Genomic DNA, 25,188 nt, shown 5'->3' with positions numbered 1-25,188 from the left:
ACCCAGGAGGCAGAGGTTGCAGTGAGCCCAGATTGCGCCCCTGCACTCCAGTGAGACTCTCTCTCTCTCTCTCTCTCTCTCTCTCTCTCTCTCACACACACACACACACACACACGCAAAGGAAATTAACATTGATGCATGGTACTCATCTAACATATAAGTCTAACTTGATTTCATCAACTGTCCCACTAACATCCTGTATATTCCAAGCTTCTTTTTTTTTTTTCTTTGATACGGAGTTTCACTTTTGTTATCCAGGCTGGAGTGCAATGGTGCGATCTCGGCTCACCGCAACCTCCGCCTCCCGGGTTCAGGCAATTCTCCTGCCTCAGCCTCCCGAGTAGCTGGGATTACAGGCACACGCCACCATGCCCAGCTAATTTTTTGTATTTTTAGTAGAGACGGGGTTTCACCATGTTGACCACGATGGTCTCGATCTCTTGACCTCGTGATCCACCCGCCTTGGCCTCCCAAAGTGCTGGGATTACAGGCTTGAGCCACCACACCCGGCCCTGCCAAGCTTCTTATCATCATCATCTCTGGTAATTTCTTTCCCCAGTTACCTGGTGAAATTGATATTATTATCTCTCTTTTACCAGCAAAGAAACTAAGGCTCAGAGAGGTTAAGTAATTTGCCCACAGTCCACAGATGGTAAGTGGCGGAGCTGGAATTCCACCTCGAGTGTACTGCCTCCAGAGTCCTTGCTCTTTTATATTGAACTAGAATTGCAGAGCTTGGAAAGGACTTCACAGTGCGAGGACATGAACCTGGTACTTCAGGCATGAAAAGAAGCCAGGTGCAGTGGCTCAGATCTGTAATCCCAGCATTTGGGGAGGTCCAGGCAGGTAGACTGCTTGATCCCAGAACTCCAAGACCCACCTTAGTAACATGGTGAGACCCTGTCTCTACAAAAAATACAAAAATTAGCCGGGTGTGATGGTGCACCCCTGTAGTCCCAGCCACTACCAGAGGATCACTTGAGCCCAGGAGGCCAAAGCCATGATTGTGTCACTGCACACCAGCCTGGGTGACAGAGTAAAACCCTGTCTCAAAAAAAAAAAAAAAAACAACAACAACAAAACAACCCCCAAACCAAAAACAAAAACCTGAGAAAGAAAGCCAGTGACTGATACTTTCTCAATCTCTCACAGAAATGTCCAGTAGGAAAGGAGAAAGGGATGAGCAAGAGAATTTTGGCTATTTTGTAATACAACAGAAAAGGTTTTTTTTGAACACGAAGGCACAAACTAAGGTTTTTTTTTCTTAACTTTTTAAAAGTAAAAAATAACTGCTTAAAGTTATTCTAAAAACAGATACAGTCTGCTCACGCCTGTAATCCCACCACTTTGGGAGGCCGAGGCGGGCAGATCATGAAGTCAAGAGATCAAGACCATCCTGGCCAACATGGTGAAACCCTGTCTCTACTAAAAATACAAAAATTAGCTGAGCGTGGGGGCTCGAATAAAGCCTTCCTTACCATTTTAACAAGTGCTAGAACAATTTTTCCTGTAACAGTGTTGCTACAACTTGTGGATCTTCTAAAAACCGTAGTTTGGTTTTCGAACGGTGGGAAAGATGTCTATAAAAGTGAATACTGATTATGGGCTGGGCTGCACTCCAGCTTCAACAGCAAACAAAAGAAAACAGGTATCTGGTCCCCAACCCTAGAGCTTCTGATTCAGAGTTTCTGGGCCCCAGCATATAACTTTTCTTTTTTTTTTTTTTTTTGAGACGGAGTCTTACTGTGTCGCCCAGGCTGGAGTGCAATGGTGAGATCTCGGCTCCCTGCAACCTCCGCCTCCCAGCTTCGAGATTCTCCTGTCTCAACCTCCCGAGTAGCTGGGATTACAGGCATGCGCCACCAAACCCATCTAATGTTTGTATTTTTAGTAGAGACAGGGTTTCCCCCTGTTGACCAGGCTAGTCTGGATCTCCTGACCTCAGGTGATCCGCCTGCCTCGGCCTCCCAAAGTGCTGGGGTTACAGGCATAAGCCACGGCGCTGGGCCCAGAATTTGCATTCTAACAAATTCCAGGTGAGTTGATACAGTGGATCCAGGGACCGATCTCACTGTGCTAACCCCTGGTTTCTTTTTTCGAAGAGCCCTGTATATGAGACGCGGGTTCGATCTAAGGCATTTAGGTTTAGTGATTAACAATTTCCTTCTTCGGCTCTCTCAAGGCAGCCAGGGAACAAGGAGACCACGATTACTGTCAAATCTCCGAGGCGCGTTATCAAGCTGCTGAAAGCAGGGCCTCCCGATTGCCGTTCCAAAGGGTCCCTTCCCCGAGCAGACGCCTGCAAAACCCAGATAGTACTATCCCGGAGTCACGCGCTGGCGCAGCCTCCTCGCCGCCCCCACCCGCCCGGCTCGGCCACCGGGAGGCGGAGCGCGGGGCGGAGCAGGCGCGAGGGCTGGCTGCTGGGCCGACGAGGGGCGGTGCCAGGCCGTGGGTCCTTAGTCAGGTGACGCGGAGCTGCTGGCCTGGGCGCCGACTGCAGAGCCGGGAGGCTGGTGGTCATGCCGGGGGTCCTGGTTCGCATCTTCCCTCTGCTACTGGCGCTGCTGCTTCTGCGCCCTGCGCGCGGGTTGCGCGTAAGTCTGCGGGACCCGGGTGCGGGGAGGCACTGCGAGGGGACAGGCTGGCGGGGAACCCGGCTGGGGCCGCGGCCACCCGGGGTCCCGCAGTGCGGGGAGCCTGAGCCCCGAAGTGCCCCCAGCAGGCCGGAGGCGCGCAGGCAGTGGACCGGCCTTCCCGTCGGGGGCGGGCCGGGCGGGGCGCGCGTCCTTCGCGGCAGCTCCGTCGCTGGTGCGTTCCGCTCCGGCCGCGCTTTGCGCTTGGGCCCACTTCCCCTTCTGTAACAAGGGGGGTGAGACGAGGTGCGCATGAACGTTTCCTAAGTTGGCATTCTCGGGCTCTGGCTTGGGTCGCCCTCCCTTTCCCAGTCCGTGCTCTGCGGAGCGCTCCGGAAGGAGAAAAACGGGGTCAGGAAAGGCCCCTGCAGTGGGAACTCGGCGTTATTTTCCCTCTGGGTGCTCTTCCTCTTCGTATGTCTTGTTCCCTTCTCGCCACTCCCCGTCGCCTGCTCTTTGGCTTGGGTTTTTCTTGGTATTTGTGGGGCCCTTTTCCTTCGGTGTTTGGCGGTCCAGGTTATGGGGGGTGTGGAGGGGGAAGAGGTGGGCTGCTGGGGGATGCCAGCATTGATGGTGGGAGGTCTGGCGAGGCGAGGAGGTGAGGTGAGGTGCGGGGCGTTCACGTTTGGTGGGAGAGGAAGGACAGCGTCACTCGCTACGTCCGAGCCGCGGCGACAGCCTGAGGAGGTCTGCGTCACACCTGGGAAGGGAGGGCGGGTGGTTGCAAGCTACTCCTCTGCACGTTCCGCGGACCAACTTTGGTTCCTCCAGCGTATAGGTGGGCTGAGCCTTCAGCACGCTTTAAGAGCTGGCGGCATTTGACACCGTCGACTTGTAAGTTACACCCTTTAACAAGGCTTTCAATAACGCGCCTAGGGGCGGGGAAAAGTGGTACTTTTACCCACAACCAAGATTGAACATCTTAAGTATTTGGAAAACAGCTGCTGAAAATGTTTTCATTTTTGGAAACAGTTGGCACAGATTGAGTATTTGCTGCTCCCTCTTCACCCGTCTGTGGTTCCTCTATCCCGGTTTGTAGACAGTTTTCTTGTCCAGAAGGCCTGTAGGACCGTAGGAGTCGGACATAGCCAGCTATGAAAACCACTGGATAAGGTGGAACTGGGGAACAGTTCAGGAGAACAGTGGTTCAGGTAACAGGCTAGGGGAAGCCAGATCTTAACCAGTGCCTGGGGGTGGGGGTGGGGGTGGGGATGGGGAGAGAAGGATTTATGAACCAGGAACAGGTGGACAGCATCCCTCTGTCTGATGTGAGCTCATTAGCCTTTTGCAGCGTCACCGGGTCAGGGTGGATGCCCTGCGGCTGCATACCTGAGGCCCACACAAGGGGGCTGGCATCACCCTAGGAATTCTCATGTCAGGTGCCTACGTGTCCTTGTCGAGCTCCTGTGCCCACAGCTGAAGAAAGATACCTGTAATCTGGCTTTCCATTATCTCCTTGTTTACATTTCTTTAGAACAGTGGTTCTCAAATTTTAGCTGTCCTAGAAATTAAGAAAATGTTTTCTTTCTTTTTTTTTTTTTTTTAAGACAGAATCTGGCTCTTTAACTTCCACCTCCCAGGTTCAAGCGATTCTCCTATCTCAGCCTCCTGAGTAGCTGGGATTACAGGTACCTGCCACCGGGCCTGGCTAATTTTTGAATTTTTAGTAGAGTCAGGGTTTTACCATGTTGGCCAGGCTGGTCTTGAACTCCTAACCTCAGGTGATCTGCCTGCCTCAGCCTCCCAAAGTGCTGGGATTACAGGTGTGAGCCAGCGTGCCCAGCCCTAGAGAACATGTGAAACTATTTGTTAATAAATAATACATCATTACACATGAACAAACAATAAATATATTTGAAAAACAACAGTATTTCTCCCCATATGTTAGGGTGCAAAGTTGTACTGTTTTATATTTCTGCAAATCTCTTTCAATGTCTCTTAACAGAAGACAGTGAGATTTTCATGTTTATTTCTGCATTCAATCTGTTACCATATCACATGTCACATTGCCTCTAGAAAACCACCCTCAGGACAGAGTGAGAGTGGAAAAGGTGGTAATGGCTTAGCATTATAATAAAAACAGTTTTGACTAAATGGACCCCTGAGGGGCTGTCTCCAGACCACACTTTGAATACGCTGATTTGGAATGTTTTTATAAAACAAGTTCATGCTCACTCTAGAGAAACTTTAAACGTATAGAAAATGTGGTAAGAAAATGAAAACCGCCCATCATGTCACAATTTTTTAATAATAAAGTATAGCTAGCAACTGACTGGTATTTGAGTGGCTTGGATTCCCCAGGTGGGTTGGGCAGATGTAAGTGGCCTTTGAGTTTTGAATGGGTACAAGGACACTCTAATATCCCACAAAGCTGATGCTGGTTCCTGGTTGCAGGCGGAGTTGACCTGGAAACCTCTCCTTGGCCACTGTCCTTTCTAAGGAACTCATTTCCACAGTGCACCTGCACAGAACTGGTGGGGGAGCCTCTAGGAGCAGAGAAAATGGCCGTCTTCAGGCAGCTGTCCCTAGGCGCGAAGGCCACGCTGGCTGCCGTCACTGTCTTCGTGTCCATGATCGCCTCCCGCTCTTTTCTGGCAGAGAGCCTTGAGCTCAGGGCCTGGCGTTGGCTGCTTCGCTTGCAGCTTGCCCTGTTTGTCAACTCGCTCATGCTCATTGGCTCCCTCTACATTTGGCGCAGCACGGTCAGCAACCTCTGCCACTCCCCAGCTGCGGAGTCAACCTGTTTTCAGCTTTGGAAGGTGGTAGTTCTGGCGTTTCTGGCCCTGGCCCATTCCAGTTTCTTCACCATGTTCTTTTTAGTGGCCGAGGAGCCTTATCTCTTTTCCTTGGTAGCCTACTCCTGCCTGGGTGCCTACATCATCATGCTCTTCTTCCTCTGCATCCTCAGCGGCATGGAACAGGCCTGCCAGCTCTTGGCCTGGCGCAGTGGTAGGGTCATGGGCAGCCTTGACAAGACAAGGAAGCTGGTGCTCAGGCCTGCCTTGGCAGTGGGAGTGACGGCTGTGCTTAGCGTGGCAGGGATTCTGAATGCCGCACAGCCCCCGGCTGTGAAGACTGTGGAGGTGCCCATCCATCAGCTGCCCACCTCAATGAACAACCTTAAGATCGTGCTCCTCTCAGACATTCACTTGGGCCCCACAGTAGGCAGGACCAAGATGGAGATGTTTGTGAGGATGGTGAATGTGCTGGAACCGGACGTCACAGTGATCGTGGGTGACCTCTCCGACTCGGAAGCCTCGGTCCTGCGGACAGCTGTCGCTCCTCTGGACCAGCTTCAGTCACGTCTCGGCGCCTACTTCGTCACAGGCAATCATGAGTACTACACGTCGGATGTCAGCAACTGGTTTGCACTGCTGGAGTCCCTGCACGTCCGGCCTCTTCATAATGAGAACGTGAAGATTTCCGCCACCCGGGCCCAACATGTTGGTGGTGGCAGTGGCGGTGGGAGTGAGGATGAGGACTGGATCTGCCTGGCTGGGGTGGATGATATTGAAGCAGACATCCTGCACTACTCTGGCCACGGCATGGATCTCGACAAGGCCCTGGAGGGCTGCAGCCCGGACCACACGATCATCTTGCTAGCTCACCAGCCTCTGGCTGCCAAGAGAGCTCTCCAGGCTCGGCCAGATATTAACCTTATCCTTTCTGGGCACACACATGCTGGGCAGATCTTCCCCTTGAACGTAGCAGCCTATCTCCTGAATCCCTTCTTTGCTGGTCTCTACCAAGTGGCCCAGGCCACGTTCGTATATGTCAGCCCAGGCACAGCCTACTACGGGATACCCATGAGGTTGGGTAGCAGGGCGGAGATCACAGAGCTCATCCTGCGGCGGGCTCCCTGAACTGGCCCTGCCCTGCATGCCTCTGCCCTGCCCTTGCCCCCGCCCTCGACCCTCCGTCCTGCTTCAGAGTGGTTTGCCTGCTTTTCCCCCCCAGCCTGGTCCACCCAGCCTTGCTCACACACGCTCGGTCACAAGCCTGACTCAAACGGTGACTTATGGTGGGGCTGCCTGGCATTTTCAGGCTGGTTCAACCGTTTCCTTGGCCAGTTGCTTTTTTTGATGCACTTGTAAGATCACTAAGGTCACATATGTGAGAACTCCCCGCTATTTTCAAGATTGCATGGGATGGGGACCTTCTCCTGCAGAGCTCCCAGGGATGAACCTCCCCTCGGGGTTGCTAAAAAGGAATCCATTTAGAAAGCAGGGCCGGGGGGAGCAGGAGCATTTTCCTCCTGGTGTTTTAAAACTGTCTTTAGGACTTAGGTGGTTTCCAGAATCACTGATTCAGAGCCTTTCTGGGGAAGGGGCAGTGTCGCCGCATAATTTGGGAGAAGAGGCAAGATGGGAGGGCCCTCTGGCTGCTGGAGAGGAATATTTTCTTTTCCTCTGGTTCTATCAGGATCACCTCTATGGAGGGCATCAGCATCGTCCATCGGAATGCGAAGCTCCTCCTGTTCTAGGCCTTGAGGGATGCTGTGTAACTGTGCTCCTGGGCCTTTGGGGCAAGGTCGGGGGAGAAGAACATTGAGCGCCACGTGATGGTGGGAATGTTGCTGCTTAGGAATTCAGAGAGCTTCGCCTCCCTTGTCTCATTTTATACAACCCTTGGGGGAGCAAACTGGGGACAGGCTGCTTTTCCCTAGTTGGAGATAAGGAAACCAAGGCAAAGAGAGATGGGGCATAGGCAGTATGCCAAGGTGTGCCGGAGATTTGGGGCTAGAAACCAGGCCTTCTACCTCCCACTAAAAGCGGTGCTTTCCCACTTGCTTTTCCACATGGTGATGAAGCAGCTGCGTCTGTTGCAGGTGAGTGAGGATTCAAACGCAGTTCACCAATGAACAGTCCAAAGAACAAACAAGGGCCTGGGAGCCGATGCTCTTCCAGAGTGGTTTGCTTGAGGCTGATTTCAGCTTACAGATCGCAGCCTGGAAGGGAGTCAGCTAGTTTCAGTGCAGGACGTCTTCCACGTGAAGGAGAGTCAGGAAACAAACCCTCTACCTCCGACCCCGGCTTTGGGTTTGATTTTTCTGTGAGCAGCTGGGTTCTCTCTCCATCAGAGGGGAAGATGAGGCCCGCTTGGGAGTGGCCGTGCTGTGTGCCTCGGCAGGGCCTGCGGGCTCCCCTGCCTGGGCCTGGCTGTGGAATGCAGGGACTGTTCTTCCTGCTAGGTGGCTTCCAACCCACTTGCCTGACCCTTTAAGAGCTGGCCGTAGGCTCTGGCCACAAAATGGTAAGACCATTCCCACTGGCTTCTAGACCCACAGACAAACAGGCAGATATTATGATGTCCGGAGTGACTCTAGCCCTGTTGGCCTGGCCTTTGTGCCAGCAGCAACAGACCGACCCTTTGTTGCTCAAATGGCAATGAGCACTCGTGTTAGGAAAGGCCTCACTGAGAAGACAGAGCCAGGCCTGTTTCCTGCTGGGTGATTTAAGCTTGTGATGGAAAGTCTTCCTCCATTGGGGAAGGAAGACACTCACTCTGACTGGAGAGGCTCAGGCTGCTGCTCACTCATTGGGCAGCATCGGGCAGGTGCCTTTCCGTCACTGAGCCTTGGTTTCCATCCACCCTAAAATGGGGATAATTACCGTATCTACCTCAAGATTGTTTTGTCAGGAGGGATCCACCAAGCCTCCTGCATGAGCTCCACATGGCCCAGTGTACACAGTAAACAGTGTTACGTTAATTTTTCAATGTTCTAGTGGGGCTTGCTAAGGAACTGTGCTGGGCACAGGTGCCCAGAGGATTCATGGAGCAGCCAGTCCTGGGGAAAGTGAGTGGGCAGCGAGGTGCCTCCTGCTGGGGCTGGTGACATGTCAAAGCAGCAGCTGCTGGGGGTTTGCCTTCCTCCCCTCATGTGCATGCAGGCAAAGGGGGTTTCTTCCTTTCCTCCTTGTCCTCCTGGTGTATAGTAGGGTTCTGGGGGATCTGGAGACCCCCCCTTTTTGTTCTCAGGAAGCCAAGGTGTTGACTGGGTCATTGCAGTTTAAAATGTATCTTTGAGTTAACATTTTGGTGGTGTCCTTATTTTTTTCTTCTCTCTGCTGTCCTTCCAAAATCACTTCTTGTGACCCAACCTCATTTTGTGAATCATCCTTACTCCCTGTCAGTTCTCGCTGTGCATTTCACCAGGCGGGCTAGGTGGTGCCATTTCGCTTCCAAGGCTTGGCGCCGCTGGCAGCGTTTGTCTCACCCATTACGTGTTATTTCACTGGTTTCTTGATCTTGCATCTTTCTCCTCAGTGACCTGGGCTTGATGAAATTGGCTTTCAGGAAGTCCTATTTTTAAAACAGTTCTGCATCCTTCTCTCTCTTCTTTCTCTTGAATGCCATCATTGTGTGGTCTTACGTACCCTTCATCCACTCTGTTAGCAGAAAGAAAACAGGTCCCTCCTGTGTATCTGAGAAACATCATCATCACCCTCTCCTATCTGGGCTGTCTTCCCTGGCTTGGTGGACAGGTTTTCAGCAGAAATTTCTCCCTCGCTGTGCGCATTCTGGCCCTGGCGGGCAGCTCTCCATGACACCTTTAATCTGTGTTCAACATTCTTCAACCATTGACCTTTTTTTTCATTTGTGGTTGGGGGAGGTGGTGAGAAACATTACTTGAAGCCTGATCGTTCTTTCAATTTCATTTGTTTCTTTATTTGTAATCTGTTAGACGCAAATTGAAATGCAGTGCTCTTTGAAGATTAGCAATAGCGTCTGTAGTATTTAATGCTGTTACAAAATCTCAGTAAATTAATCCTGCTGCCATTCATTCCAAATACCCATCCCTGCTTTTTTTCTCTCTTACTTGGTTTGGTTGGTTTTAAATTTTTCATACATGTAACTGTCTCCCAGCTTCAACAAGGATGATGAGACCATTCTGCCACCCTTTCTCAGCTACCTCTGCCCCACCTGTACTCTTTATTTTTTGGCTGGGGTATATAAACATAAATCTTAGAAAACATAGTGTTGGGCCGGGTGCGGTGGCTCATACCTGTAATCCCAGCACTTTGGGAGGCCGAGGCGGGTGGATCACAAGGTCAAGAGATCGAGACCATCCTGGTCAACATGGTGAAACCCCGTCTCTACTAAAAATACAAAAAATTAGCTGGGCATGGTGGCACGTGCCTGTAATCCCAGCTACTCGGGAGGCTGAGGCAGGAGAATTGCCTGAACCCAGGAGGCGGAGGTTGCGGTGAGCTGAGATCGCGCCATTGCACTCCAGCCTGGGTAACAAGAGCAAAACTCCGTCTCAAAAAAAAAAGAAAACATAGTGTTACCCCAAAATTGCTTCAGTATGAATCCTTTTCAAAAAGCATATCTGTAAATTGTTATCATATCCAGTGAAATTACCAGTGATTCTTGAATGTCATCTAATGGCTAGTTAGGAGATCTGAGGCGAGCAGGCAGATTTTTGACCTCTTTAAAGAAGTGTTCTTTCCACTGTCTGAGTGTTAAGTAGCTGTAAATGTTACAGGCGAGTACGGGATTCACATGCAAGAAACTGTAAAGAGTTGGTGTTTGCTTTTTCCTGATTATCTCAATTATGCCTTTTTCATTGTCACAAAACAAATTTGACTATCTTCACCGCTTTTTTTGTTCTTTATGTTGTTGATCTTAATCACTTTTAAGTGAATAGTTCAACACTGTGAAGTATATTCACATTGTTGTGAATTGATCTAATTGATCTGTAGAACTTTTTCATCTTGCACATCTATACCCATTGAGCAACAAGGCTTCATTTCCCCCTTCCTCCAGCCCTGGCAACCACCATTCTACTTTCTGTTTTTATGAATTTGACTACTTTAGATACCTCGTATAAGTGAAATCATGCAGTTTTTGTCTTTTTGTGGCAGGCTTCTTTCAGTTAGTATAAGGACCTTAAGGTTGTGGCACATGACTGGATTTCCATCCTTTTTAAGGCTGGACTACGGTAATATTCTGTTGTATTTTTATGCCACATTTTGTTTATCCGTGGTGAGCAGGTTTTCATGGACTTATTGGCCGCTTGTGTACCTTCTTTGGAGAAATGTCTATTCAAGTCCTTTGCCTATCTTTAAATGAGGTTATTTACTTTATTGTTGTGGAGATGTAGGAGTTCTTTATATATTCTGGATATTGACCCCTTATCAGATAGGTAATTTGCAGATATTTTCTTCAGTTCTATACATTGCCTTTTCACTCATTGTGACCTTTGATGCATAAAGTTTTAAGGTTTGCTCTAGGCCCATTTCTCTATTTTCACTTTTATGTTTGTGCTTTTGGCATCGTATCCAAGAAATCATTGCCAGGTTCAATATCATGTAGCTTTTTTCTCATGTTTTCTTCTAGGAGTGTTATAGGTTTGGGTCTTATGTTTAGGTCTTTAACCCATATTGAATTAATTTTTGTATATGGAATAAGATAAGGGTCCAACTTCATTCTCTTGCCAGTGAATATCCAGTTTTCCCAGCACTGTTTTCTGAAGAAATTGTCCTTTTCCCATCAAGAGGTCTTGGCATCTTTGTTGAAAATCATTTGACCATATACACAAGGGTTTATTTCTGAGCATTCTGTTCTTTTCTTGCTCTATTTGTCTGTCTGTATGCCATTACCATGCTGTTTTGATTACTGTAGCTTTGAAATATGTTTTGAAATCAGGAGGTATGAGTCTTTCAACTTTGCTCTTTTTCAAGACTGTTTTGGCTGTTTGGTGTCTGTTGAGATTCCATATGAATTTTAGGATAAATTTTTCTTTTTCTACAAGAAAGGCTATTGAGATTTTTTATAGGGATTGTGTTTAAATCTGTCACTTTGGGTAGTATGAGCATCTTAACAATATTAAACCTTCCACTCCATGAACATAGGATGTTTTTTCCATTTGTTTGTGTCTTTAATTTCTTTTAACGGTGTTTTGTAGTTTTCAGTGTAGTTTTTCATCTTGGTTAGGCCTATTTCTAAGCATTTTTTTTGACGGTTTTATAAATGGAATTTTTAAAAATTCCATTTAGGATTGTTCATTGTTAGTGTATAGAGATGCAACTGATTTTGGTGTGTTAATTTTGTATCCTGCAACTTTAATGAATTCATGTATTAGTTCTAAGTGTGTGTGTGTGTGTGGGTGTGATCGTGTGATCTTATAGGGTTTTCTGCATCTAAGATCATGTCATCTGCAAGCAGATCATTTTACTTCTCCTTTCTAATTTGAATGCCTTTTCTTTCTTTCTTGCCCAGTTGCTCTGACTAGGACTTGCAGAACTATGTTGAGTAGAAGCGGCAGAGCAGACATCTTGCCTTGTTTCTGATCTTAGAGGAAAAGCTTGCAGTCTTTCACTATTGAGTATGATCAGCTATGGGCTTTTCACATGTGGGCTTTATGATGTGAAGGTAGTTTCCTTCTATTCTGCATTTGTTGAATTGTTGTTTTTTTAACCATGAAAGGGTGTTGAATCTTGTCATGCTTTCTCTGCCTCAATTTAGATTATCATGTGATTTTTGCCCTTCATTCAGTTAATTTGGTGCATTACATTGATTGATTTTTATATGTTGAACCATTCCTGCATTCCAGGAATAAATCCCTGGAATAGTATCTAATCGTTTTAATGTATTTACTTAAATCCTTTTAATGTATTCAATTCAGTTTGCTAGTATTTTGTTGAGGATTTTTGCATCAGTATTCACCAGGAATATTGTTCTATAGTTTTCTTGGAGTGTCTTCGTCTGACTTTGGTATTAGGATAATATTGGTCTCATAGAATAAACTTGGAAATGTTTCTCCTTTTTAACATTTGTAAGAGTTTCAGGAGGATTGGTATTAATTCTTCTTTAAGTGTTGGTAGAATTCTCCAGTGAAGTCATCTGGTTCTAGGTTTTTCTTGGGGGTGTGTGTGTGTGTGTGTGTGTGTGTGTATGTGTGTGTGTGTAGATGGAGTCTTGCCCTGTCACCCAGGCTGGAGTGCAGCTTGGCTCTCTGCAGCCTCCACCTCCCAGGTTCAAGTGATTCTCCTGCCTCAGCCTCCCAAGTAGCTGGGACCACAGGCACGAATTAACATGCCCAACTAATTTTTTGTATTTTTAGGAGAGATGGGGTTTCACCATGTTGGCCGGGTTGGTCTCAAATTCCTGACCTCAAGTGATCCGCCCACCTCGGCTTCCCAAAGTGCTGGGATTACAGGGGGGAGCCTGCGTGCCTGGCCTCTTTGAGGTTTTTTATTACTGATTCAGTCTTTTTAATAATAGCTACTGGTCTGTACAGATTTTCTGTTTCTTCCTGATTCAGTCTTTGTAGGCTGGGTGTGTCTAGAAATTTATCCGTATCTTCTGGGTGATCCAGTTTGTTAGCATACAATTGTTCATGCTATTCTCGTACAATCCTTCATTTCTGTGGCATCAGTTATAATGTCCCCTCTTTGTTTCTGAGTTATTTATATCTTCTTTCTTTTTTTCTTAATCTGGTTAATTTCTCAATTTTGTTGATTCTTTTTTTCAAAAAAAAGACTCATTTTATTTTTCCTACTGTCTAGTCTCTGTTTTGTTTATTTCTGCTCTAATCTTTTATTTCCTTCTAATAGCTTTGGGTTGTTTTTTTTTTTCTCTTCACAGATTTGTCTTTTTAGAGTTCTTTGTTTGAAACAGGATCTAAAAACAGGTCTGTATTTTACCCGTGATGTATTTCTTCAGTCTCTTTAAGTCTGTAACATCCCCCTTTCCTTATTTTTTTGTCATTTATTTGTTTAAGTTATCTGGGTCATATGTCTTAAAATTTTATACCTTTTGGATTTTGGTGTCATTTAACATGTTCATATTTTCTGTGAGCTGGCAGAGCAAAAGCTCTCTAAAGGTCAGAGCTGGAGGCTGGATAGATCCAGGTTCAACTTTTTCTCTTTTTAAGTAGGAAGACTTCATTGCTTCAGTGATGCTAAGATTGACCTGTGGGCCCAGGTATTGTCAGCTTGATCCCCCTACTAGAAAATTCATTATCTTTCTAGTTAATGTTTCAGCAGTCATTGGTGATTGCTGCCTAATGTCATTATTTAACTAACGATTGTAAAATTGTGATTTGTAAAATTCTACCCCTTTTTATTCCGCATTTACTAGCTATGGATCCTTTACAAAGAACGCTCCTCATCAATTGTGTGGATAGTCTGAAAAAGGCCTATGACAAAGGCAGGACAGATACTAGGTGTTTTTCACTTGATTCCTTAGTTTATAGCATAATGAGCAGATGCCACAGCAACCTCCAAGAATGACCTATAAGCTTTTCTTCTGGGTGGGTGAAAATCGTGTTAGGAATTTAGGTATTTTTATATGTCTGATGTGTTTTAGTTCATCAAACCATCACGTCTTTTAATATTTAAAATAGCGCATCTTTGGCCAGTTGGGACCTTTTCATTTTTTACTTTTTAGAGTCGGGGTCTTGCCATGTTGTTCAGGATGGAGTGCAGCAGTGTGACTGCAGCTTACTGCATCCTCAATTTCCTGGGCTCAAGTGATGCTCCCACTTTGGCCTCTGATGTAGCGAGGACTACAGGCGTGCATCACCACTCCTGACTTTTTCTTTTTTTTTACAGACCAAATCTTCCTCTCTTGTCTACGCTGGTCTCAAATTCCTGGCCTCAAGCAGTCCTCCTGCCTCAGCCTCCCAAAGTGCTGGGATTACAGGTGTGAACCACTGCACTTGAGCTGGTTGGAGCCCTGTCAGCTTGTTATTTTGATGAGAGCCTATTCTTTTTCTTTTTTTCTTAAAAATAGTTCTAAGGCTGTTTTGTACATCTTCTGCCCCAGACTTGGATTAACTAATTTCCTGAAGAAGCAGCTCTGGTACTGGTAGTGGGAAATGTTTGCAGACCACCATTTAGGTACCGTATTGGCACCTAGGTCAGACTGCTTAGACTAGATTGCTACCTGATGACCCTATTAGATCATTTCCAGACTCTGTTGGTGGGTATTGCTAGGAAATACAATACTTTTTTTTAGAGAGAAAAAAACAAATCATAAGTGTGTACTAGTATTTTCAATTCCAATGAGAGATCATAGATTTTATTGTTTTTTAATGGACTATATTTTTTAGAGTAGTTTTAGCCTTACAGCAAAAATGAGTGGAAGGTACAGAGATTTTCCTTTATCTCCTGATTATGGGGTTCTTAATTTTATGTTTGTTTCTCTCTTTCTCTCTCTTTTTTTTTTTTTTTTTTTTGAGACAGTCTTGCTCTGTCGCCCTGGTTGGGCTGCAGTGACACCATCACTACTCACTTCAGCCTCCACCTCCTGGGCTCAGGCTATCCTCCCGCCTCAGCCTTCCAAGGAGTTGGGACCACAGGCGTGTGCCACCATGGCCAGCTGACTTCTGTTTCTTTTTTATAGAGATGTGATCCCACTTTGTTGCCCAGGCTGGTCTTAAACTTCTGGGTTCAAGCCATCCACCTGCCTCAGCCTCCCAAAGTGCTGGGATTACAGGCATGAGCCACCGCACCCAGCCTGTTTCTCTTTTACACTGAAAATGTTGGTTCTTAGTAACCGAATGTAGTGACTTATTTATGTTATCCTACTACCTGTGTAATAGAATCAAGATGGCAATGTCAATATGGTTAGCAAGATGAAGTCTACTGAATGTAGTTTGCTTTTGTGTTTTCCTTGAATGCAGTTTAAGCTGTATTTTTATCCTTAGGCCAGATGTGGTCACTGCGGTATGGAAAGCTAGGTCTGTTTATTTTCAATTTTAAAGAAATTAAATATTTTTAAATTTTATTTTTTTAAACTGCTCATTTACCTTTTCTCTAGATGAGGGGGCACATTTAAATCTGTCCATGTCCAGAGTCCTTGGGGACTGGGAATCTGTCCAAAGCTGTCCTCACTTCTCCTCTTCCATTGCAATTTGCCTTTTTGATCCAGTCTTTTGGAATGCTGAACAAAAATGTTTTTGGCACGAGGCAGACATGAACAAATAAAGTTAATGCAAATCGAATGCATAAGCTAGAGCCGATTATCCGCAGATTCCCGTCTCCATGTCGATGATCACCGCTGCCTGCACCTGTTTTCCTTCTCCACCCTGTCTGATGGAATGGTGCTTCCCTGACAGGTGGTGTTTTGGAGGCTCGTAGCTCTGATGTAATCAGAGTTTGACCCATAGTTCACCTGAAATGTTTCTTCTCCTTCTCTTTGTTCTGTGAACTGAGGGGTCTGAAAAGCCCACAGTATGCAAATACCTTTCCAGCCCCTTCTCTCTCTCCTTTCCTCTATCCGTGGTCCCTCAGCCCCAGGGTGCTTGCAGGCTATGAGGATTGGGCCTCTGCCATCCTGGAGCTGAACAGCTTGTGTCAGGAATTCCCCAGGCCCTTGAGTCTCTGGGGTGAGTTGAAAGGGATGTGCAGCGTGCTGGGGATTAAGATCGGCTGAGTTGGGTCATAGTGAGGGACTGAAGACAGCTGATCTTCACATCATCAGCATGACCCATAACCTGTGATGTCAGAGCTCCCTGGATTTCTTTAGTCAAGGAATGTGTACAAGTCATGCAAATATAATTATTTTTTTGTCCTGAAGAATAGGGAACTTGGGGGATGTTCATGTTACCTGATGATGTCAATATTGTGTTATGTTTAATGTTTTTTTAAAAGAGATGCTTATTTAGAAATAATCTAAACTGAATGACTTTTTAAAAAATTACATTGTCCGGTATTAGGTTCCTGATATGTCTTTGGTCCAAGGGTGTTTCATTCGTACTCCTGGGTTTTTTCCCTCCCGTATTGGATGCTTTAATGGGGGGCTTTGAGAAGTTAGGAAGTTTGCTGTGTTCAGAATTGCTTTTTATAAGTTTTCTGTGACCTCGTGCACTAAATACTGATGCTTCCACACTCCTGCAAGTATGAAATAAAAGTATGTCTCTTCAGTATTGTATTCCTGCGCCAGTTCATTTAGAAGGGTAGAATTTACACACAGGTCAAATCTCCCATTATTTGCATTTGGGGGGAAATAAACTCTGAAGGCAGTGTTCTCTTTCTCTCTCTCCTTTTTCCTCTTACTTTCTTCCTCCTAGTCCTACTTATTTATTTATTTATTTTTGAGATGGAGTTTCACTCTTGTTGCCCAGGCTGGAGTGTAACCTCCGCCTCCCAGGTTCAAGGGATTCTCCTGCCTTGACCTCTGAGTAGCTGGGATTACAGGCATGCGCCACCACACGCAGCTAATTTTTATATTTGTAGTATAGGTGAGGTTTCATCATGTTGGCCAGGCTGGTCTCGAACCCCTGACCTCAGGTGATCCACCTGCCTCAGCTTCCCATAGTGCTGGGATTACAGGGGTGAGCCACTGCACCCAGCCTATTCCATTTTTTGATCGCCTTCTATCAGTGGTCCCATACAGCTCAGGAAAGTCAAAGGAAGCTGGCTCTTTAGGTGAGATGTTCTTAGGGCTGTAACTTTCGAGAGGGGTCACCTTGGGTCCCTGAAGTGGACTGTCCCTGTTTACCTTGGCTGTGACAGTCAACAGTGATGAGCTGTCTTTTAAGGGATGCCGCCTCTGCCGCTGTCGATATTGATCCCCTGTCTGCAGCTTTTCTACGTTTTCCTTTCAGAGACTTGTTCCTGCTCTCCTGGTTCAGATAACATGGTGGTGTTCGTCTCTCAGACCATGGCCGTCCATGAATGTACAGACAGTCCAGGTCTCATGCGATACAGAGGGCGGTGGACACAACCCGGGGCAAGAGAGATTATTCTGCTGTCCCGCCCACTCACGAACTGTTTTCAATCATATTTATCAGTAGGATTTGAAAAGATTAGAACATTAATTGCAAACCAAATATCAGAGGCTGCGGTGTTCTGTCCCAGCAGTAATCCCACGCCCACGTGGTAGCTGCTGCTGGAGCTACCGCTCAGTTAGCTAAGTGGCCACCATCATGTACCGTGATCTGTTTTTTTTCTGGCAGAGGCTCACGGGCAATTTGAATGAACATGATGGAAACGATCTTTAAGTCTTTGTGGAGGGGGCACTAATAGCCACAGTTCGCAGAGGATGTGGTCTTGCTTCAGATGTATGTTGAGTGGGAGTGGGGAGTGGGCAGTTGCAGAGCTTCAGCTTGATCCATAAAGGCGCCTCCTCATGGCAAGGGTTGTGCAGGCCGTGATGTAAAACCATCCCACTTCAAACTCAGAGCCAGGGAAATAACCATGTGATGGCTCCTCTGATTGGTTGGTCTCTCTGGGGCAGAGGCTTCCTTTATTCCTGGGCTCCCTAAGAGTGATAAGGGAGAGTGATGGCATTTCGGGCTCCCTGGTGCTACCGTGTCAGTTCAGACTGTATGCAACAGTCCTCAGAAGGTGGTGGATTGGGGGTGCCCCTTTTCTTAGGACGCAGGTACCCTGAGTCTTGTTGGGAAGAGTTGGAGGAATATTTATTGTGTGGACTTGGGGTGGTATTGCAGGGTCCTGTCTCAAGGGGATCCAGCCAACCTTTCCTTCAGTCAAATTTTGTTGATTGTATGTCGGAGAACTGGCTCAAAGCTGGGAACTGGATGAAGGAATCTCCGTTTTCCATGCAGTTGACATCAGCCTTTTGCTCACGAGTTCTTAAACATATCAAGCAGTACCCTTGCTGATTTCCTGGCCATCTCACCCCACAGAAATGTGTGGCTTATGAGCCACTGCCTAAGCTTGCTCCTGGTCCACAGGTCAGCACACCCTGGTTGCCACTGTGACTTGCTGGTCGTTGTGGTAATTGTGTCTTCCTGCTTCTGAGGGTTAAATGGTTCCACATTGGTTGTGCCACAGCCTCATCATCCCCAGCATCACTTGGGCACCCCATGCTGTGGCAGCATCCCTGTCATCCTTGCCTACAGAGGATGACCCCACTCGGGGGGCTTCCCAAGCATGCCAGGGCTCTCCTCACCGGTGCCTGCCGTCCTAAAGGGAGAGTTCTCTGGGCTCTCCTGGGGGATAGATCCAGGTGGCGGGTCTCTGGTCACCCTTTTGGAAGGTGGAATGTAAAAATACATCTCTGGAGCCACTCCATACTTTTCTCAGGATGCCAAGGGAGTCCTGGCATCCTCACCTCCTTTCCTGTAGACCAGCGTCATGTCTAGGTTCCAAGGATCTTCCCAGTGGCATAGGAACTGGGCTCAGGTGCTTCTAACCAATAGGATAACTCCTGAGTCATGGGAGAGGACATCCTACCGGTGGAATCCCTGTATCTGGCCTGGGATTTTCCCCCTCACGATCCATTCCCGGTGACGCCCATGGTTAGGTCTTGAGCCTTCCTTTTTTGGTTGGAGATGTGAGTCTCTTTAAACATGGCCACAGAAGCCTCTGACATTCTTAGAATATCCTGAGTGGATGTCGGACCTGGGCCCATCCATTAGTCACTGTTTTCAAAGCTTCCAAATTGCTTAATATAAGCCGGCTAACCTCATACTCCTTTCAATGACCAGTAACCCCACCTCTGCCCGCTCCCAGGGGGAGTCAGTGCAGATACTGACTGCTCCCCTTCTCTCCATGCCTCCTTCTGGTCCCGCAAAGTTGAGGGCCTTGGTATTTGTCTTTGAGGCATTACCACCCCTGCTTAGCACCAGCTATATGGTTCTTGTTGCTATTTGACGTTTATGAGAAATCGAGGTGCAGACTCACATCCTGATGCGCTGCTATTGATGAGGCCACTCCTGGCACCAACTGTCTTACTTTGGGTTGCTCTAGAAGCAGGGCATTGGGTGCAGGTGGTTTGAGAAGTGATCCAAGAGCATAGGACAGGGACAGGTGAAAAGGAGGGGCACACTTCTTTTCACCTGTCCCTGGATCACAGTGCATATCGTGGTTACCATTCTGGGAACTGGGACATGATTTTTCCGAGACCTCTTGAAAAGTACACAGTGTCTCCAGAATTATTTGCCTAAGAGACCAGAGAATGCCTGGTCTCCACCCTCTTTGTCCTTCATTGGCTGAAGGTTGCCCCAGGGGGCATGGACTCCCTGGTGCTCCTGGACTTCTGGGCTGAACCCGTTCCCTGAATGTGGGGGCAGGAAGGCAAAAAGACATGAGATGTGAGTGTGAGTTGAGACAGTCAGCACAAAGCACAAGACCATTCACAGAGCTACAGCTGATGCAGGCATGTTTTAAAAAACACTTTTCAGGCTGGGTAGGGTGGCTCTCACCTGTAATCCCAGCACTTTGGGAGCCTGAGGCAGGAGGATTGCTTGAGGCCAGCAGTTGGAGCCCAGCCCAGGCAACATATTGAGATCCTGTCTCTACAGAAAATGTGAAATTATTAGCTGAGCATGGTGGCACACCCTGTGGTCCCAGCTAACATCTGGAAACATGTCTGGTCCTATTGGTCTTTCCTTTCAGTTGTCCTCCATGGCTCTCAGCGTAAAGTCCATGCCCTTGAATCTGGACTTCAGGGCTCATTCGCTCTGGCCCTGGCCTCCTCCTCCGCCTCCGCAACTGCTGTGTTTTATCTGTACTGAGGCTCTGTGGCTCCTGGCCTCCCTCTCCCAGCCCTCCCACACACAGTTTTCTTTGTTTGTGTCACTTCCGCCCATGGCTAACTTCTCTTCATCCTTGGCTCAGGCCAGTGGTTCTCAACCTTGGCTCTACGTTACATCATCTGGGCAGATTTAAGAAATTCCAATGTCTGGACTCCTCCCAAGACCAGGTAAAACCTGAATGTCTGGGGTTGAGGCTCAATTTGCCTTTTTTTTTTTTTTTTCTTTTGAGATGGAGTCTTGCTCTGTTGCCAGGCTGGAGTACAGTGGCCTGATCTTGGCTCACTGCCACCTCTGCCTCCCAGGTTCAAGTGATTCTCTTGCCTTAGCCTCCCAAGTAGCTGGGATTATAGGCACGTGCCACCACTCCCAGATAATTTTTGTATTTTTAGTAGAGATGGGGTTTCACCATGTTGGCTGGGATGGTCTCAATCTCTTGACCTCATGATCTGCCTGCCTTGGCCTCCCGAAGTGCTGGGATTACAGGCGTGAGCCACCACGCCTGGCCAACTTTGCTATTTTTAAAAGCTTGCACAGGTGATTTTACTGGGCAGCCAAGACGGAGAAACACAGTTTGGGGTGTTTCTTCCTTTGAGAAACTTGCCCTTGCCCCTCCCCGCAACGCCACCACGCCTGGGTTCCATTCCCTGTATCTGTTGCAGCAATCTGTTCCAATCCTCACTTGACTGCCTCGACCTCGCTGTATTAACCCTTGGGTTTCTTCCAGGCTAGAGGGAAGCTTCATATGTGTTGTGGCCACATCTGTGTGGTTCTTGTCTGTGATTACTCAGCACATAATAGGTGCTTAGTAATATTATATTTATGGATGGATGGAGGGGAGATGTTTAGATTAGACTTTGAGGTCATTGGAGGGTAGAGATGGTGTCTCACCATGTGTGGGACAAAGGCCAGATTCCATTGTCTGCCACCATTATTTCTAGCCTTATCTCTTGCTCCTCTGAACTCTCATTTAGACAAGCAGATTTCAAACAGCTTTACCCTTTTCCCAACTCTGCCAGAAGTTGCTTGGCTTCCTACCTGTCTAATGAATGTTCCCACCTCATGGGCCACCTTTGAACTTAGGAAACTTGTGAAGAACCCTTATTTGACACTTAGTCATGTACATACTATGAGAATGTTTTTGAGAGCATCCATTGAGGCACTCGTTATAAGAAATAATTATAATTTTTAGGCTGGGCGCGGTGGCTCACACCTGTAATCCCAGCACTTTGGGAGGCCAAGGTGGGTGGATCACCTGAGGTCAGGAGTTTGAGACCAGCCTGGCCAACATGGCGAAACCCCATCTCTCCTAAAACAAAAAAATTAGCTGGGCGTGGTGGTGGCTGCCTGTAATCCCAGCTACTTGGGAGTCTGAGGCAGTAGAATCGCTTGAACCTGGGAAGCGGAGGTTGCAGTGAGCTGAGATCATACCATTGCACTCTAGCCTGGGCGACAGAGCAAGACTGTCAAAATAATAATAATTTGTATATTTTTGTGAGTTTATTTAGGAGACTTTTGCTTTGAACGGAAGTTAAAGCCTCATTTACTAGAAGGTGTGATGTTAAATTGACACTTGCCCTTTCAAAAATGCTTCTCGATTAGTTATTTGTGTTTGTTTAGCTTTATTGAGATGTAATTCACATATAGGAAAGCTCTCCATTTGCCTCTATGAACGTTTCTCTGAGCTGTTTAACTTCAGCTCCCCAGTTGGACTTCAGGCATGTCTGATCTTGGACTCATGCTGCCACAATTGCTTCCAAATATAGCTTCAAAGCCACCATGGATTATGATGCTACTGTGACTAAAGCTAGATTGTGACCTTTGAAAGCCTAAAGATGCACAAGGAATCTGACCCATAACAGCACTAATCAGACGGTTTCTTAAAACTCTGGTTCTGTTGGCACCTGTGGCCTGTTGCTGCCTTCTCCACCAGAGGGCAGTGTTCCTCTCGGTTTAACAGCTGAACCCCCACCCCCACCACACGTTGAGGTCTTGCCTTTCAAAATCTTAGCATTTTAGCTCCTGAAGTGACCCTAAAACAGTGTTTCTTAAATTTTTGCTTGATAGAAATAAATCTTAACATTGCAACCAAATATACATGCATATGTATACAGTTCTACATATGTATATATAACAAAAGCTTTATAAAGTAATACTTCACTATGTGTAAGATGCTCTATTTTCTTTCTCGCCTTTTTTGAGACAGTATCTTGCTGTGTCACCCAGGCTGCAGTGCAGTGGCATCAGCGTGGTTCATTGCAGTCTCCACCTCCTGGGCTCAAACAATCCTCCCACCTCAGCCTCCCAAGTAGCTGGGACCATAGGCATGTGCCATCATGCCTGATTTGTGTGTGTGTGTGTGTGTGTGTGTTTGTATGTGTGGAGATGAGGCCTTGCTGTGTTGCCTAGGCTGGTCTTGAACTCCTTAGCTCAAGCGATCCTCCAGTCTTGGCCCCCCAAAGTGCTAGGATTACAGTGATGAGCAACTGTGCCTACCATTCTTTCATTTTTATTATTTATTTATTTATTTGAGACAGAGTCTTGCTCTGTCTCCCAGGCTGGAGTGCAGTGGCATGATCTCAGCTCACTGCAAGCTCCACTTCCCAGATGCAAGGGATTCTCGTGCCTCAGCCTCCTGCATAGCTGGGATTACAGGCATACACCACCATGCCCGGCTAATTTTTGTATTTTTGGTAGAGATGGGGTTTCACCATGTTGGCCAGGCTGGTCTTGAACGCCTGACCTCAGGTGATCACCTGCCTCGGCCTCCCAAAGTGCCGAGATTACAGGCATGGACCATCATGCCCGGACAATTCTTTCATTTTTAAAAGGTGCTTATTGCCACCGAAAATGAGTTTATGACTCATAAATCAGGGTACAGCCCACAATTGGAAAAATATTGCCTCAAAGTTCCTTTAGTCCAATACCCTGGATAATTATGGATGAAGAGAGGTAGGGTTAGAGACGGGACTTGCCCTGGTCACTGTAGGATTCAGAGCAACACCCAGAATGGGGCGTTGGGGCTCTGGAGTTTTAATCCATCGCTTTTTGCCCTGTATGTTACACTTAGGATTTTCTGAATGGGTTTGGTTATCTGAGTGACATTACTGTTGTGGTGCATCCAGTACTCAGGCAGGTCACAGTCACAAGGGTGTGTGTGTGGGTGTGTGTGTGTGCCTGTGTGTGTGATGTTTCTGAGCCCTATGAACAGCACAGTGGCTTATCATCTCGGTCACTGATCATCGGCTCAGTGCTGGCCTCTAGAAGCTAAGCCTCATGGAATCCTGCATGTGGATTCTCTTCGATGATTTCTCTTACCTGAGTACCCCTGGTGGACCTGGCTTAGCAGTGGTTTATATGATAGTTCAGAAAACAAGTATTAATTCCATCAGCACGTGATACAAATTAAAGAGGCAGAGAGTCACTTGCCACTATCAAAGGATCTGCTTCTAAAATGCAGGAGGTGGAAGTTCTCATGTGACCCCATCCTTGCTCTGTAGAATGCCAGCCAGAGGATGTTTGAAATTGACTATAGCCAGGACCGCTTCTTCAAGGATGGCCAGCCGTTTCGCTACATCTCGGGAAGCATTCACTACTCCCGTGTGCCCCGCTTCTACTGGAAGGACCGGCTGCTGAAGATGAAGATGGCTGGTCTGAACACCATCCAGACGTAAGTAGGAGGGCACGTGGCTCTCACCTGGGCCTGAACACCCACTCTGGAGGGAGGATACAACTGTATTCCTCAGGGTGGCTATTTTATTGCTCAGAAATGGGAAATAACTGTAATCCCAGCACTTTGGGAGGCCGAGGCGGGTGGATCACGAGGTCGGCAGATCGAGACCATCCTGGTCAACATGGTGAAACCCTGTCTCTACTAAAAATTACAAAAAATTAGCTGGGCACGGTGGCGTGTGCCTGTAATCCCAGCTACTCAGGAGGCTGAGGCAGGAGAATTGCCTGAACCCAGGGGGCAGAGGTTGCGGTGAGCCGAGATCGCGCCATTGCACTCCAGCCTGGGTAACGAATGAAACTCCATCTCAAAAAAAAAAAAAAAAAAAAAGAAATGGGAAATAGTCCAGTGTGATGTTGTGGGAGGGGCTTGTCAGGAGCTGGACTGACCGTTCTTCAGATCATTACTACTCTTCCAGTCTTCAATTTTCTCATCAGAAATCATTAAATAAATAGCTTAAAAAGGCAAAGGATGGGGGAAGCAAACAGAGGTAACAGTGATTGAGCACTTACCAGATATAGGGCCCTTTACACTAGTGATTGCATTTCTTTAAGAGAATTATCATTGTTCCTATTTATAGCTGGTGAAACTGAAATTTGCCCAAGGCCCTATCTTTGGTCAGAGGTTCAGCTGGTATTTGAAGGGAAGGGAAGGTGTGCAGGCAGCTGTAGCATAAGGGATGGCTGTAGTCATACAAAAAGATGGGGTAACAGGAGAAAAGCATAACAGATCTATCGAATCAGAGTTTTGTGTATTTTTGGTGTTTGTTTTTGAGACGGAGTCTCGCTCTGTTGCCCAGGCTGGAGTGCAGTAGCGCAATCTCGGCTCACTGCAACCTCCGCCTCCTGGGTTCAAGCGATTCTCCTGCCTTAACTTCCTGAGTAGCTGGGACCACAGGTGCCTGCCACCATGCCCAACTAACTTTTTTGTATTTTTAGTAGAGACGGGGTTTCACCATGTTAGCCAGGATGGTCCCGATACCCTGACCTCGTGATCCACCCACCTCGGCCTCCCAAAGTGCTGGGATTGCTTGTGTGAGCCACTGCACCCAGCCTGAATCAGAGTTTTACCTGACATAGGAGTCTTCAGAACAGAAGACCCAAGGAAAACTTTTTACACTTAGATTCCATGAAAGGTTGTAACTTAGTATTAGACTGAAGTGGGAACCCACTAGGCCTGCCTCTTCAGAGCCTTCTCCACCTCTCTGGGTGGTATTCCTTCCTTCTGGGGATGGGGCAGGACCCTTCTGCAATGAGGGTCAAGGAGGGAGAAGGGAGAGGTGACCTTTCTAGGTTTTATGGCTGGCCTTGGGGGAGAGGGGTTCTAATTTCTATGACCCATATTGGGGAATAGGAATTCTGGTTAGA

The 25,188-nt window shown here is 47.2% G+C and overlaps 2 protein-coding genes across 8 annotated transcripts in view; both read left to right on the top strand.

Annotated features, from left to right (window-relative positions):
- Positions 1-2,461: 2,461 nt before the first annotated feature.
- On the top strand, positions 2,462-7,464 carry TMPPE (transmembrane protein with metallophosphoesterase domain). 3 transcript variants are annotated; one of them, XM_035278290.3, is made up of 2 exons: positions 2,462-2,597; positions 5,031-7,464. In XM_035278290.3, the coding sequence occupies exon 2, from the start codon at positions 5,138-5,140 to the stop codon at positions 6,497-6,499; it is 1,362 nt and encodes a 453-aa protein (XP_035134181.1). In that variant the 5' UTR covers positions 2,462-2,597; positions 5,031-5,137; the 3' UTR covers positions 6,500-7,464. The 3 variants fall into 3 exon arrangements, with proteins under 3 accessions (XP_035134181.1, XP_054103067.1, XP_054103068.1); XM_054247092.2 differs by lacking the exon at positions 2,462-2,597 and adding an exon at positions 2,739-2,882 and having other exon boundaries at positions 5,031-6,499; XM_054247093.2 differs by lacking the exon at positions 2,462-2,597 and adding an exon at positions 3,328-3,470 and having other exon boundaries at positions 5,031-6,499.
- The window catches only part of GLB1 (galactosidase beta 1), a 92,110-nt gene continuing 69,383 nt past the window's right edge, over positions 2,462-25,188 (top strand). For 3 of the 5 annotated variants that reach the window (XM_078354498.1, XM_078354497.1, XM_078354499.1), the window contains exons 1-2: positions 5,168-7,464; positions 23,592-23,761. In XM_078354498.1, the coding sequence (XP_078210624.1) occupies positions 7,333-7,464; positions 23,592-23,761 (302 nt within the window). In that variant the 5' untranslated portion in view covers positions 5,168-7,332. Of the gene's footprint in view, positions 2,598-5,167; positions 7,465-23,591; positions 23,762-25,188 lie in introns of those variants that run through there. The other 2 variants (XM_035278289.3, XM_035278287.3) reach the window with 1 other exon arrangement.

Source organism: Callithrix jacchus, chromosome 17, assembly GCF_049354715.1.
Source record: "Callithrix jacchus isolate 240 chromosome 17, calJac240_pri, whole genome shotgun sequence".
Lineage (NCBI taxonomy): Eukaryota > Metazoa > Chordata > Mammalia > Primates > Cebidae > Callithrix > Callithrix jacchus.
Note: the sequence above shows the minus strand (reverse complement) of the source record. Positions and strands in the feature narration are given on the sequence as shown.

Bases quoted from the DNA above. Each gene is read 5' to 3' on its own strand.
- TMPPE (XM_035278290.3), top strand. From the start codon at position 5,138: ATGGCCGTCTTCAGGCAGCTGTCCCTAGGCGCGAAGGCCACGCTGGCT.